Source organism: Dipodomys merriami, unplaced genomic scaffold, assembly GCF_024711535.1.
Source record: "Dipodomys merriami isolate MVZ:Mamm:240054 unplaced genomic scaffold, mDipMer1.0.p SCAF_415, whole genome shotgun sequence".
NCBI lineage: Eukaryota > Metazoa > Chordata > Mammalia > Rodentia > Heteromyidae > Dipodomys > Dipodomys merriami.
The window spans coordinates 679478-694144 of record NW_027205771.1 but is presented as its reverse complement, the minus strand read 5'-3'; the positions used below and the strand labels follow the sequence as shown (position 1 = coordinate 694144).

The 14667-nt window shown below is 36.3% G+C and overlaps 1 protein-coding gene across 9 annotated transcripts in view; it reads left to right on the top strand.

The window, feature by feature from the left end:
* LOC138807200 (chromodomain-helicase-DNA-binding protein 9) overlaps positions 1-13211 on the top strand; it is a 174250-nt gene extending 161039 nt beyond the window's left edge. For all 9 annotated transcript variants that reach the window (XM_069992774.1, XM_069992775.1, XM_069992778.1 and 6 more), the window contains 5 exons: positions 47-186; positions 1397-1618; positions 3702-3830; positions 7090-7194; positions 8409-13211. In XM_069992774.1, the coding sequence (XP_069848875.1) occupies positions 47-186; positions 1397-1618; positions 3702-3830; positions 7090-7194; positions 8409-9299 (1487 nt within the window). In that variant the 3' untranslated portion in view covers positions 9300-13211. The remainder of the gene's footprint in view (positions 1-46; positions 187-1396; positions 1619-3701; positions 3831-7089; positions 7195-8408) is intronic.
* Positions 13212-14667: the final 1456 nt, after the last annotated feature.

Genomic DNA, 14667 nt, shown 5'->3' with positions numbered 1-14667 from the left:
TTGCTGAAGAATAAACTTTAATCCTTATTTTAAAATATTTGATTAGGTACCTCCATTCAGTCAACATCTGGTGCCAATGGAATAATACTAGATAACCAGCCTCTGGTCAAGAAAAGACGAGGAAGGAGGAAGAATGTAGAAGGTGTCGACATCATGTTTTTTAACAAGAACAAACCACCTAATCATGTAAGTAATACTTAAAAATTACTGATCCCCAGTCTCTAGCAAATAATCATACTGTGTGTGTGTGTGTGTGTGTATCATACTGGGGTGTGTGTGTGTATCATACTGGGGTGTGTGTGTGTGTGCGCACATGTGTGTGTGTATCATACTGGGTTGTGTGTGTGCGCGCGCGTGTGTGTGTGTATCATACTGGGGTGTGTGTATGTGTGTGTGTGTATCATACTGGGGTGTGTGTGTGTGTGTGTATCATACTGGGGTGTGTGTGTGTGTGTGTATCATACTGGGGTGTGTGTGTGTGTGTGTGTGTGTGTGTGTGTGTGTATGTGTGTGTGTGTGTGTGTGTGTGTGTGTGTGTGTGTGTGTTCATGCCCCAGGCTTGGGGCATTGTCCCTGGTCATTGTCCCTGAGTTTCTTTTGGTCAAGGTGTTTAGGGTTTTAAGAAGAGCAATGAATTGTGCACCAGTGGCTCATTCCTGTAATTCTAGCTACTCAGTAGGCTGAGATCTAAGGATCACCGAAGCCAGCACTGGCACAAAAGTCCCTGTGAGACTCTTATCTTCAGTTAACCACTCAAAAACTGGAAGTAGCACTGTGGCTCAACTGGTAGAGCACTAGCCTTGAGCACAAAGAGGCTCAGGAACAGCGCCCAGGCTGAAGTTTAGCTGAATATTACACGATATGTACACACACATAAAGTTTTTTTTTTCTTTTTTTCTTTGTTTTTGTTTTTGTTTTTTTGTTTTTTGTTTTTGTCAGCCATGGGGTTTGAACTCTGGGCCTGGGCACTGTCCATGAGCTCTCTTCAGCTCAAGGCTAGCGCTCTCCCACTTGAGCTACAGCACTACTTCCAGTTTTCTGGTGGTTTTTTGGAGATAAAAGTCTCACTGCCTGGGCTGGCTTTGAACTGCCAATCCTCAGATCTCAGCCTCCTTAGTAGCTAAGTTTACAGGCATGAGCCACTGGCACCCAGCTATATAAAGTTTTTTATTAGGAAGGTTGGTTAAACAAGTTGATTATTCCCAAGTAATGAAATGCTACATAGCTGTTAAAAATCATGTAAATATGTGGCCATTGCTATTGAAATACTGCTACCGTATTATTAAATGGTAAACAATCATGTCACACTTAAATTTTTTTACAGGATCACTCTATTGAACTAAAATTGAAATGATAAAGCATGGAAATAAGAATATCATTTGCTCTTTTTGTACAGGTTACTTTAAGCTTAACCACCTCACAGATTTCCCCAGGACTAAATCCAGCCCTATCCTATACTCAACCTCAAAGAATTCCAGATACAGAAAGTCCAGTTCCTGTTATTAATCTTAAAGATGGAACAAGACTTGCAGGAGATGATGCACCGAAGAGAAAGGATTTGGAAAAATGGCTTAAAGAGCACCCAGGTTATGTGGAAGATTTAGGAGCTTTTATTCCTGTAAGCTATGCCTTAAAAAGCTTTGTATATTTTGTTTCAATAGTCTGTCAAATGTATAATAACAAAGCATAAATTCTCATCCACTTATCTTCTATTTGCATCTTTCCTATGATACATTGTAGCATTTTCCATTCTGTCTTTTAATAGGGCTAGGACTATAACTCAATTGGTAGAGCATTTGCTTAGCCATGTGCAAGCCCTAGCAGTGCATGTTGGGGAAGTGAATTCAGAATTAATTATTTAATGTAAGATTTATTGATAACATAGAATATAATGTTAGAGCCAATGTTGGTTGAGGGAGGACAAAATTTCAAAGGTTTTATCTGAAGGCATTTATTTTCAAATAATGATCATAGAAAATGCTAAATAAAAATGTATACACCTGTCACTATTTCTTAACACTTCACATCCATTATCTCATTTGCTAAAAGCTTTATTAGGATGGTACTGTTAGAACTGTTATACAGATAATGAAATTGAAACAATTGACAGTTTAATAATCCAAAGCCATATGATTTAGAGGCTGAAGCTAGAGTAGTGAGCAGCTTTAAGTCCTTGCTCTTATGCCATTTATACTGTAGTCTGTGAGGAATTCTCAAACTTTCCTCCTAGTACTGCAAAAGGAATTTTTGTGTTGTTGTTGAACCAGGGTCTCACTATATAACCGAGGCTGTCTTAGCCTGTTGAGCACTGGGATTACAGGTATGCACCCCCAATACCTGGCTATAAAAGACATTTTTCAAGTTTTTGTTATCCATCATTTCAGTACAAATAAACAATTTAGTTTATTAGATAAGTTTATTAGGACTTGAAAATCCCATTTAAAAGTTAGCATTTGTTGCAAAGTATACTAGATGTGATGGCTCAAGCTTTGAATCTTAGCTACCTGCGAAGCAGAAATCAAGAATTAACAGCAGTTCAAGACCAGCCAGGTCATAAAAGTTTACAAGGCTACATCTCAACTAATGGCAAGAAATAGTGACACATGCCTGTTATCCCACCTACAGGGGAAGCACAATGGTATGTCCCTGTCATCCTCAGCAACACAAGGAAGCACAAGTAGAATGATTGAAGTCTAGACTGGCCTGGCCATAAAGCAAGACCATATCTCAAAAATACTCAGTATAGCCAGGCACTGGTGGTCACGCCTGTAATCCTAGCTATTCAGGAGGCTGAGCTCTGAGGATTGAGTTTCAAAGCCAAAAGATCTGTGGAGACTTTTATCTCCAATAAATTACCAAAAAAAAAGTTGGAAGTGGTACTGTGGTTCAAGTGATAGAGGGAGCACTAGCCTTGAGCTAAAAAAGTTCAGGGAGAACACCCAGGTTCTGAGTTCAAGACCTGGTACTGGCAAAATTTTAAAAAAAAAGAACTGGAGTAATTGTTCAAGTGGTAGATTGCCTGTAAATCTGAGGTTCTTGAGTTCATTCCTTAGTACTGCAATAAATAAAAATAAATAATAGTAGTAATAAGATAACATCTCCTTTTCTAAGGATCCTTTATATTAATGATTTCTTAGATCTCAGACATTATATGAAGGATCCTGCTTTCATAGAAGACCATAGTTAGTGATCCTTACATTGCTCTTGAATAATTTTTCAAATATATAATTTGGAGAAAAACTCATGTAATGCTTTTTGTTAAAAATTAAGTGTGTGTGTGTGTGTGTGTGTGTGTGTGTGTGTGTGTGTGTGTGTGTGTGTACTGTATATGTATTTTTTTTTGTACAAGTCCTGGAGTTTGAACTCATTCCCTCACTCTCACTTGGCTTTTTCACTCTATCACTTGCTCCATACCTTTACTTCCAGCATTTTGCTGGTTAATTGGAGAGTGTCAGTTTTATCTGCCCAGACTGGCTTTGAATGGCTATCCCCTGATCTTAGCCTCCTGAATAGCTAGAATTATAGGAGTGAGCTACTGAAGCCTAGCATAATTTTTTTTTATTTTTTTAAAGGTTGAATACTAAGGGATAATGACTATATATCATATTGAATTAAGTTACTTGGAACAACTTACATGTGATGTTTTAATAGTTTTACATAAGCAAAAAATTTAAACCTGTTTCTTTGTTCATATACTTTAGAAAATGCAACTACATGAGGGAAGGCCTAAACAAAAAAGGCATCGTTGTAGAAATCCCAATAAACTTGATATTAATAGCCTCACTGGAGAAGAACGTGTTCAGCTGATTAACAGAAGAAATGCCAGAAAGGTATTTATGTACTTTTTGTTAATATCTAGAACTCAGTTTCACTCTGCAAATCTAACAATTTCAGTTTCACTCTAACAAATCAGAAAGGGGGTTGAACCTAACAAATAGATGTGTGTGTGCCAGTCCTCAGACTTGAGCTCAGGGCCCGAACACTGTTGCTGAGATTTTTTTACTCAAAGATAGCATTCTTCACTTGAGACACCCCTCTACTTCCAGCTTTTTGGTAGTTAATTGGAGATAAGAATCTCAAGGAGGGCTGGGAAGGTGGCTCAGTGGTAGAATGCTTGCCTTGCATGCATGAGGCCCTGGTTTCAATTCCTCAGCACCACATAAGCAAAAAGAAAAAAGCAGGAAGTGGTGCTGTGGTTCAAGTGGTAGAGCGCTAGCCTTGAGCTGAAGAGCTGAGGGACAGTGCCCAGGCCCAGAGTTCAGGCCCCACGACCGGACCCAAAAAAAAAAAAGTCTCAAGGACTTTTCTGCCTGGGCTAACTTCAAACAGCAGTCCTTAGATATCAGCCTCCTGAGTAGCTAGGATTATAGGCATGCACCAGTGGCACCTAGCTTTGCAGGATAATTTTCTGTGGTGTGATTTAAAATTCTATTCTATTGGATAAGCTAGTAAAAAATAGGCAGGTCAGTCAACATCACTGCCCAAGTAATGCTATTGCCTAAAGTTGTGAACTGCACAAGGGCCCTACATCTAAGGCAGCAATTCTATACAGGTCCAGTTTTCCCTTTGCAGTTTTGAATAATGCCTGAAGACTTTGGTTTCCAGCAAGTACAGAGAGTCGGTAGACACCAGGAGAATACTACTTGCACTTTGAGTAGAGGCCACAGATACTGCCAAACTTTCTACAGTATTTAAGATGGCCCCTACACTACCAATCCAAAATATCTACAGTGCAAAGGAAGTCTGATTTAAGCGGATACCATTCCCATACATAAATTATATTTTATTGGCACAATATTATGTCATATGGTCTTAATGTGTTTTGTTTACCAAAAACTATATAGTACATAATTTTCTGATAGATGGAAATAAAATATCTAAACAAAAGTACTGTTTATACTAATAGTACTCCTGTGCTTCTTTCTTTGTTTTACTGATGGAGGTCTTTCTAAAACCTATTCTGAATCAAATATGGCTTAGTATTTGATTCATCAAATAATTTGATGTATCAATTCACATCTCTTCTGAACTCATCAAGTAAATGATAGAAGACTTGTAATATACTTTTAAAAACTGACCAAAAATTATTATTAAGTAGCTTTTTGAAGAGGTTACAATTTTGTTTGGCAGGTTTTAACTAGAATGTATCTTGATCAAGGTCATGCCTTCCTTTGTTCTCTACCAAATCCCCCTCCCATCTCTACCTTCAAGGTTTGGGCTGTTTCCTTAACTTGGCTATCATGAATAGTGCAGTATGTATGTGTTGACCGTGTTCCGACTTGTGATACGTAATATTCTGGGTAAATGCCCTAGAGTAGTATCACTTGTTTATTTTCTTTCTTTTTTTAGTCAGTTTTGGGGCTTGAACTCAGGACCTGGGCACTATAACTGAGCTCTAGTGTTCTTTGAGTCACAGCACAACTTCCAGGTTTTGAGTGGTTAATTGGAGATAAGAGTCTCACTGGAACTTTTTCTGCCCAGACTGGCTTCAAACAGATCCTCAGATCTCAGCATCCTGAGTAGCTAGGAGTATAGGCAAGAGCCACCAGCACCCTGCTTATGTTTATTTCCTTGAGGAATCTCCAAGCCACTTTCCAGAGAAGTTTACATTCCCATCAACAATATAATAGGATTCATTTTTCTCTGTATTACCACCAGCACTGGTTATTATTTGTATTCTTTATATTGGCCAATCTTACTGGAATGAGATTGAATCTCAGTGTTGTTTTGATTTACATTTCCTTTATTGGTACGGATGTATTGGCCATTTTTAGTTTTTAGAAGTCTCTATTTAGCTCTTTTGCTTGTTTATTGAGTTATTGATTTTTGTGAGGTTTAGTTTCTTAGTGATTATACTTTTGAAAATGTACTTTTGATAAATTTATTCTGATAAGCAAGCAACAAAATTAAAGAAAGGAAAGATGGCTTCAGGATAAAGAAGAGATCTTCCCCACACAGGCTTGGTTATTTTACATTAGTTGTATTTATTCCCTGGTTCTGTTTGGCTCTGAACTTAATGTTTTCATGGCTAGGACAAAAATACATTACTTTTTCCCCTGTTTCCCTGTTTCTCATTAGAAGCATTGGAATTAGAAAAAAAAAAACTTTTTAAAGTAATATTTTAAAATAGTTTTCTACATGAGCTCCTTTAAGTTAACTTATTTCTTACAGTTTTATAGATATTGTTTATTCAGCTCTTATTAGTATTTCAAAGTGAAAGCAGCAGTGCTAAAAAAGAATTTACTAACATTCTTGTGTTACAGTCTTTGCACTTCATTTTATACCCAAAACTCATATTATTAATATGAGGATTGAATTTGTCTTAGCCAGTTTTAAGAAAATGGAATAGTTTGGGGCTTTTTTGTTCCATTTATTCTAAATTTTATTTTTTCTTTTTATTGTCTCAGAGTCTTGCTCATTTTCTTTGATTTGTAGAAGTTTTGTCTTGAGTCTCTAAGATACAGGCTTTGAATTGATGAGTTACTAGCTAAAATAATCAACCTACCAATTTGAAACTGAAGCCTAATAAAAAGCAGAGTCTAATAGAAATTGGCAAGACCAAGTAAGAAATACAAGGAATATTGGATAACACTAATAGGTAGTATAATGCCTACATGTCTAAATCAATTTAACAGGACATAACTGAGTGCCAGCAGCTCATGCCTGTGATCCTAGCTACTTGATGCTTGAGTCAGCCTGGGCAGGAAAGCTGGAAGTGGAATAGAGCACCAGCTGGGAATGAATTAGCCAAGTGATAGCTCAAGGCTTTGATTTATTCATATTTCCATAGCTAGTTAATCTGACTTTAAATGGCACACTCTTAATTAGGTTCTCTTGCCCATTCAGCAAAATAAGTGATAGTTCTTCATCTTAGTGGTCGACTTATTCTACTTAAAACATTTACTTAAAAATTTACACAACATATATTTTTATCCTATACCAGTAGTCTATATGGATTGTAATGGTCTTTTCCAACATAATTGTAAATATTGCTGAAGGTACTTCAAAAATATGCACTTTAAACTGTTACAGCACAGAATTAAAAATAATTTCACATTGAATAATATGTTAAATCTTTTTTTTTTTTAGGTTGGAGGTGCTTTTGCTCCCCCTTTGAAAGATTTATGTAGATTCTTAAAAGAAAATTCAGAATATGGAGTAGCTCCTGAATGGGGAGATGTGGTTAGACAATCTGTGAGTATTTCACAAATACTACTTTTTATCATTTTAAAAATTAATATTTATGGTATATCATGGTATAGTAGCAAAAAATGAGAAGACAACTTTTTTGTTGGTGGTCGTGGTGGTCATGGGGCTTGAACTCTGGGCTCTTCAGCTCAAGGTGATTGCTCTACCATTTGAGCCACAATGCCACTTCCAGTTTTCTGGTGGTTAATTGGAGATTAGACTCTTACAGATCTGCCCGGGCTGGCTTTGAACCATGATCCTCTGATCTCAACCTAGGATTACAGGCCTGAGCAACCGGCACCCAGCTCTTTTTCAACTTTGAATCCATTTTAGTCTTACTTTCAATGATTTTTTTAAACTATTCTTTCAGATTAAAGGGGCCACTTCTTTTGTCTTCTGTAACAAATGGTGATATAAAACATGAAAGGGTTATAAAAGTACCTTTGAAAAATCATCATACAGCCGGGCGCTAGTGGCTCACGCCTGTAATCCTAGCTACTCAGGAGGCTGAGATCTAAGGATCGTGGTTCAAAGCCAGCCCGGGCAGTAAAGACCGTGAGACTCCTATCTCCAATAAATCACCAGAAAACCGGAAGTGGCGCAGTAGCTCAAGTGGTAGAGCGCTCGCCTTGAGCTGAAGAGCTGAGGGACAGCACCCAGGCCCAGAGTTCAAGACCCACGACCGACAAAAAAAAAAAAGAAAAGAAAAATCATCATACACCTTATGTTTTCTATTTTACAAACTTAGACTTTACAATATGGCCTCTCTCTCTACTATCTTTTCCTATGAGAAATGGGAGGTAGATGAACTGTTTCAAGTAACAATGTAGAATAAAAATTAAGCTATGAGCTGGGAAGGTAACTTAGTGGTAGAGTGCTTGTCTTGCATGCATGAGGCCCTGGGTTCGATTCCTCAGTACCACATAAACAGAAAAGGCTGGAAGTGGTGCTGTGGTTCAAGTGGTAGAGCGCTATCCTTGAGCTGAAGAGCTGCGGGACAGTGCTTAAGCCCAGAGTTCAGCCCATGACCAGCCGGAAAAAAAGAAATAAAGTTATCTCTTTCGTAATTATTTGATATACAGAATATGTTTACAAATAATTATGTGTTTTAATAGGCTTATGGTACAGTAAGCTAATATTGATTTTATTTTCATGTAGATAATAAAAATTAATATATTCGTTTGTGTGCATAAGTGTATTTTTTTTTTTCTTTCCTCTAGGGGTTTCTTCCAGAAAGTATGTATGAACGCATTCTCACCGGTCCTGTTGTAAGAGAGGAAGTGAGCCGGCGAGGGAGACGACCTAAAAGTGGAATTGCAAAGGCCACCGCAGCAGCAGCAGCAGCAGCAGCAGCTGTATCTGCCACCAATGTTACAGGCAATCCTTTGTTAACCAATGGATTACTCCCAGGTGTGGATCTAACAACTCTTCAGGCCTTACAACAAAACCTGCAAAACTTGCAGTCACTGCAAGTTACTGCTGGGCTTATGGGAATGCCTGCTGGCCTTTCTTCAGGAGGAGATAGTAAAAACATGGCTGCTATGTTCCCCATGCTGCTGTCAGGAATGGCTGGATTACCAAATCTGTTGGGCATGGGAGGACTCCTGACAAAATCTGCAGAATCTGGGGCAGAAGAAAAAAAGGGAAATGTTTCCAAGGAGCTAGAATTAAAAAAAGAAAGGACAGAGAGCCAAAATCCAGAGAATGGTGGAGAAAACTCTGTGTCAAGTTCTCCTTCAACGTCATCTACTACTGCATTAAATACAGCTGCAGCTACCAACCCTTTAGCTCTTAACCCACTATTACTATCTAATATACTTTACCCAGGGATGCTTCTCACTCCAGGCCTTAATCTTCATATTCCAACCTTGTCCCAGTCTAATAATTTTGATGTACAGAAAAACAAAAACAGTGACTTAGGCTTGTCTAAGTCTGTAGAAGAAAAAGAAGAAGATTCCAGAGTTAAAGATCAGGAAGGCAAGGGGGGACCTGAACCTAGTCCTCTCAATGAAAACAGCACAGATGAGGGTTCAGAGAAAGCAGATGCTTCATCAGGGTCGGATAGTACATCATCGTCCTCGGAGGATTCCGATTCTAGTAATGAAGACTGATTTCCAGACTGCACTTAAATTATGAACTGATTTTCAGATTTTTCTTTAATTATTAATTGTAAATATCCCAGTGTTGAGTGCATCAATAAGTTACTGATGGAACATTTCAGTTATTTGTTTAGAAGTGCAAACTGCTTTCAGAGACATTTTGCATGTAATATTTCTTAAGATTCATAAGTTTCTGAACTCGTATGTACTATCAAATACATAATGGTATAAAATTACAACAAAAGGCATTATAATTTTGTTGGGGGTTAATTTTATGAAAATTATGCTCAATAAGAGTTGTATATTTAATATATTTGCAGTGAACACAGAATACTTTATGCATATTACTGATTTAATTTTGAGTATAGTTTTACAGCCTCCTTGACACCTATCATTTACAGATCAAAACTCAGCAATAATTTGGGCAGCTAATGAATGTCATGAAAGCTGTAGAATCTACATCACCATCCATTGCTTTAATTACATGAAAATGCTCTAGTGTTGTGATGCACTGCTGATGTTTCCAATTCAGGTACAAGTATGTTTTAAAGAAGAAATAAGTTTCCCAATCAGCCAATTTAACTGGCTACCTGTTACCTCAGCTGAGTTAGTTTAGGAAGTTTACATTCATTTCTAATTCTGTACTTGTTTTCAGGGGTTTTTTAAACACATATATCATTAATCTGGCAAAGAATATGACTTGTTTTTTGCTGAGCTTCATTTAAACTCAGTAAAATTAAGTCATACAATAATCTTGTGTCATGTAACTTTGGCACCCTATAGGCATAGATGTAACTTTTCAAAGTTTGGCCTCCTATTAAAAATAATTATGTCTCAGATGAGAAATGTCTTTTTCCAGGGTTCAGAAAGGGCAAACTCATGAAATGCCACTGATAAGAACTTTCAACACAGCATACTTCATGTAAAAGAAATTGTTTGTTCACTTTATTTGTGCAGATTTCTATTTTGTGTTTTAATGTCATGGAAATATTCCAAAATAACGATAATAGTGGTAAAGTAGTGTGCATAGTCTGAATTCATTTTGAGTTTCTAGGTGTAAGCAGATTAAATGTTGCCCTGAATCAGTGTTGGGTTATCAGTTTATAGTTAATATACTGCGCTACCCATTTTGAAGATGCACTTTGAATTATCTCAAAAAGCTATACCTATAAACTACAAAAATGAACTTCAAAGCTTCTGATCGATTTCTTAGAATCCTTTACCATGTAAAATCTGGTATTTGTCTGGTATTTGATTTCAGTACAATTTTTCCTGCTAAAGCTGCTATTATTCTGACAGGTAGAGGTCCAGACTCACCTTCATTGAAAGCAATCATAACTGAATTAAACAAAAATTATTTACAATTGAAGGAGAGATGAATTTTCGCATTTTCCTGGTACCCAAATCAGTCAGTGATGAAGTTTGCAAGGAGGGGGATACCTCAATTCTCTCCTTTAGGAAACAGGAAAAACAAAAAACCCTTCAATATGTTTTGATAGAACTGTTTTGTCATGAATTAAGCAATTGTATTAGGTTTTCCAAGACCTTTACCAGTAAATTTTGTTTCTATATGTAAAATAAATAGCCCTTTATTAGAGATACAGTGTTATATGTATTTACAAAATTATATAAGTTCCATTGGGATTGTATTGATTTTTGTATTTTCCCAAAATAGTAATTTGAATTGATAGTCCTTTATGCAACATCTTAGCAATAGTCACTATAATGCCCATCCAGGAGAAGTGGGTAGTAATCATCCATCATGGAAATGATATATTACATTCTAGTATCTTCCCTTTGCAGTATTGCACTTTCATTTAACTAGAACACACCTATGAGATAGCCAAAGTTTTTCAACCCAGTTAACTTAGTTTGCCAATGGAGTATTTCAGCACCATTCATATTTCCCTTTCTTCCTCTAGTTCTACCCACATGATCTTTATTCCTTTCTTCCCTCAATTAAAAAGAAAAAGGAAAAAAAATCCTAGATCTTATCACTAAAGTCTAATTTATAGCAAATCTATGAGATAAAGTATTTTCCTAATTATAATCAAATGAATTTGGTTAACATCCTAGTAATTCTCTTTATATGTAATAAGGCAATTACAGTTTTCAAAGCATTAAGGCTAATGTTAACTTAAACATTCTCTTGGGTTTCAAGGCATTTCTTTGTAGTATTGATGGGGGGGAAAGTTGTTCAGGTATATCAGCTAAGAAAAATAACATGCAGATAAGGTTGTGTAAAGTTAAGGGTTATAAAGAGAAAAGAATCAATAGAATTACATAAAACTAAAGTGAGTTGAAAGGATATCCAAGTATGTGTTGGTAGTTACTAAAAGACTTATAGCTGTTATTGCCTTGTATTTATAGCCCTTGTTCAGGTTTCATGATTTAAGTCTTAGTCCAATTTTTCTTTTGGACATTTGCAATATTTACCAGTTGTGTTTTGTGTAGTCTGAATTTGCTTTCTGTAGTTGAGCAAACGTCTTTAAAGTCATTTGTAATTTATTAAATTACTTTCTATGATGTTCTATAGAGCAAATTGAAGTTTAATTATTTTTTATTAAACATATTCTTTGACTACCCATGATGTCAGCCTCTGTACATGACAAGACTTTTTAAACTGAATTTTTTATATAACTTCTTACTCCATTTATGAAACCATAGTCATAAATCTTTCAAAGGAAAGTATATTTTAGAAGGTGTTTTTTTGTTTGTGAAATAAGGTCTTGTATCCCATCCTGGGCTCAAACTCAGGCTCCTCCTGCCTCAGATTCTTAAGAGCAGAGATAACAGGCATGTATCACCATACCCAAACAGAGTGTTATTTAATTTAAATTTATTTTTATCTTTAGATAGTTGTAAAAAGGGGTTTTAATTCAACATGTCAGTTTATGTGTATTATCTGCCAGAAGAATTTAAGAGACAGCAATTGACTGATATGATATGCACGGTAGTATTTTCAGTGTTGCCAACTTTTCAATTTAATTTTTGGCCCATTAATATAGATGTTTGTAAAGAAGTAAAATTCTTTTATGGAGCCCTAATTGTTAAATCCCAATTTCTCAATCTAGTCTCTACTTCATGTCAAACATTACATTTTATTTCATTGAATACATTCAACTAGACATTTATGCTAAGAAAGCCTTTTTTTATATTTTGTACAAAAAAAAATACAGCAACAACACATAAACACAAGCCAACTGCTTCATCTAGGACCCACCCAGAGAAACACTAGTCTATTCTAAGGCTGGAGGAAAAATTGACTATGTTGGATGTTTTTGAGAAAATATATTTTATGTAAATATAAAATGATGTATGTGGTATTTTGTGAGTTACAAGAAGGAAGACTGATTTTTGACTATACAATATTCATCTTATACAATAAATTTAGAAGTTAGTCTCTCTATAAATGCAACTCCAGTACATAAGCTATTTTAAAATTCAGAAAAGCACAACAATACTTAAATCATCTATAAACCCACCCAGAGATAAACACTGCTGGTACATATGGCCAGTCTTTTGTTACATGCATGCTGTATACACATCATGGGTTCAGTAGTGTCCAGAACCTTGTCAACAAGGAACCTCAGAATGTGATCTTATTTTGAACTTTAGGGCCTGTGGTGTTTATCATTAAATTGTCATACTAGGTTAGACTGACCCTAAATCCAACGACGGGTGTCCTTATGAGAAGAGGACAGGAACCACAAACACAGGGAAGAAGGCCATGTGACAAAGGAGGCAGAGATTTGAGTGATGGAGCTGCTCCAAGCTAAGGAACACCAAGGATTGGCAGCCACCAGCTGCAGCTGGGAGAGAGGCACCATTATCCTTCAGTCTCCACAGGAAACCTACTAATGCCTTGATTTTTGACTTCCGGCCTGAACTGTGAAAGAATAAATTCCTGTTGTTTCAACACAGTCTGTGGGGGTTTTTTTCTTTGTTTTTTTTTTTTCTTTTGTTTTCCAATGTTGGGGATAAAACCCATGGCCTTTCTCATGCATATTATACTATACTATAATCACTGAGCTAAATTCCCACCTCTAAGTTGTGGTAATTTGTTATGCCCTAGAAAATTAATATGTTTTTAAGTATTATATGATTCGTAATGTATTATATCAAAAATCCTGCAGCTTTGGATACTATTGGCTCATAAAGATGAAAATTTACTCATATACTAAAGAAAAAAATGAACATTTAGATTTAAATATGCCCTTGTATCTATCTCTAGTCCCTTAACTTCTAGATCTGAAATACTTTTTTTAATGTTTAAGTCAGGGGCTGAGAATTAAAGTCAGGACCCTGGATTGCCAGGCCAAGTTCCACACACCCAGTACTCTGCTTTCTGTTTGTATTATTTACTTAGTCTTTTCTAGGATTTGGACTCAGGGCCTGGGCACTGTCCCTAGGTTTTTTACTCAAAGCTAGTGCTCTACACTTGACCACAGCACCATTTCCAGTTCTTTTTGGTAGTTAATTGCAGATAAGGGTCTCAGGGACTTTCTTGCCTAGAATAGTTTTCAAACATGATCCTCAGACCTCAGCCTTCTGACTAGCTAGGATTACAGGTGTTAGCTACCTGCACCTGGCAGCTTTCTCAGTTCTTAAGAATTTTTCTTTTAGCTGTCAACTTTACATTGAAGGTATTAGCAATAAATTTTACTACCCACTACAGTATTCATTTGTGTATGCCTGTTTATCCTCAAATCTTTATCAATGCCATGCATTGTTTAAAAAAAAAACAACAATCTGCCAAACTGACAGGAAAAGTAATACCTTGAGTTTAAAATAAAAATGTTCTTAGTTAAAAAAAAAAAAAAGATGCATATTATTTTTTTTTAAATCAGGCTAGGAGAAAAAGCACGAAGTAAAACCCCACAATGCTAACATTCAGAGATAACTGTCCACTTCCTCTGCATGTGCAAATTTATATTATAAGAAGAGATACTGGATACTATTTTGTCACCTACTTTCATTATCATATTTTCATGTCATTAAAAGAATCACAGAAGCTGGGTACCAGTGGCTCACACCTGTAATCCTATCTACTCAGGAGGCTGAGATCTGAGGATTGGCAGTTCAAAGCCAGCTTGGGCAGGAAAGACCCTGAGATTCTTATCTCCAATTAACCATTAGAAAACCAGAAGTGACACTGTGGCTCAAGTGCTACAGCAGTTGCCTTGAGCTGAAAAGCAAAAAGACAGCACCCAGGCCCAGAGTTCAAGCCCCACAACCTTCCAAAAAAAAGAATCATAGATATAATTTGTTAATACCTAGTTGTTGAACAGTGACATTTCTGTTTGGAGCTATTTAAACATGTAAAATGTTTATAAATATATCATATACGTATATCACTATATATGCATATGTGTTCAAA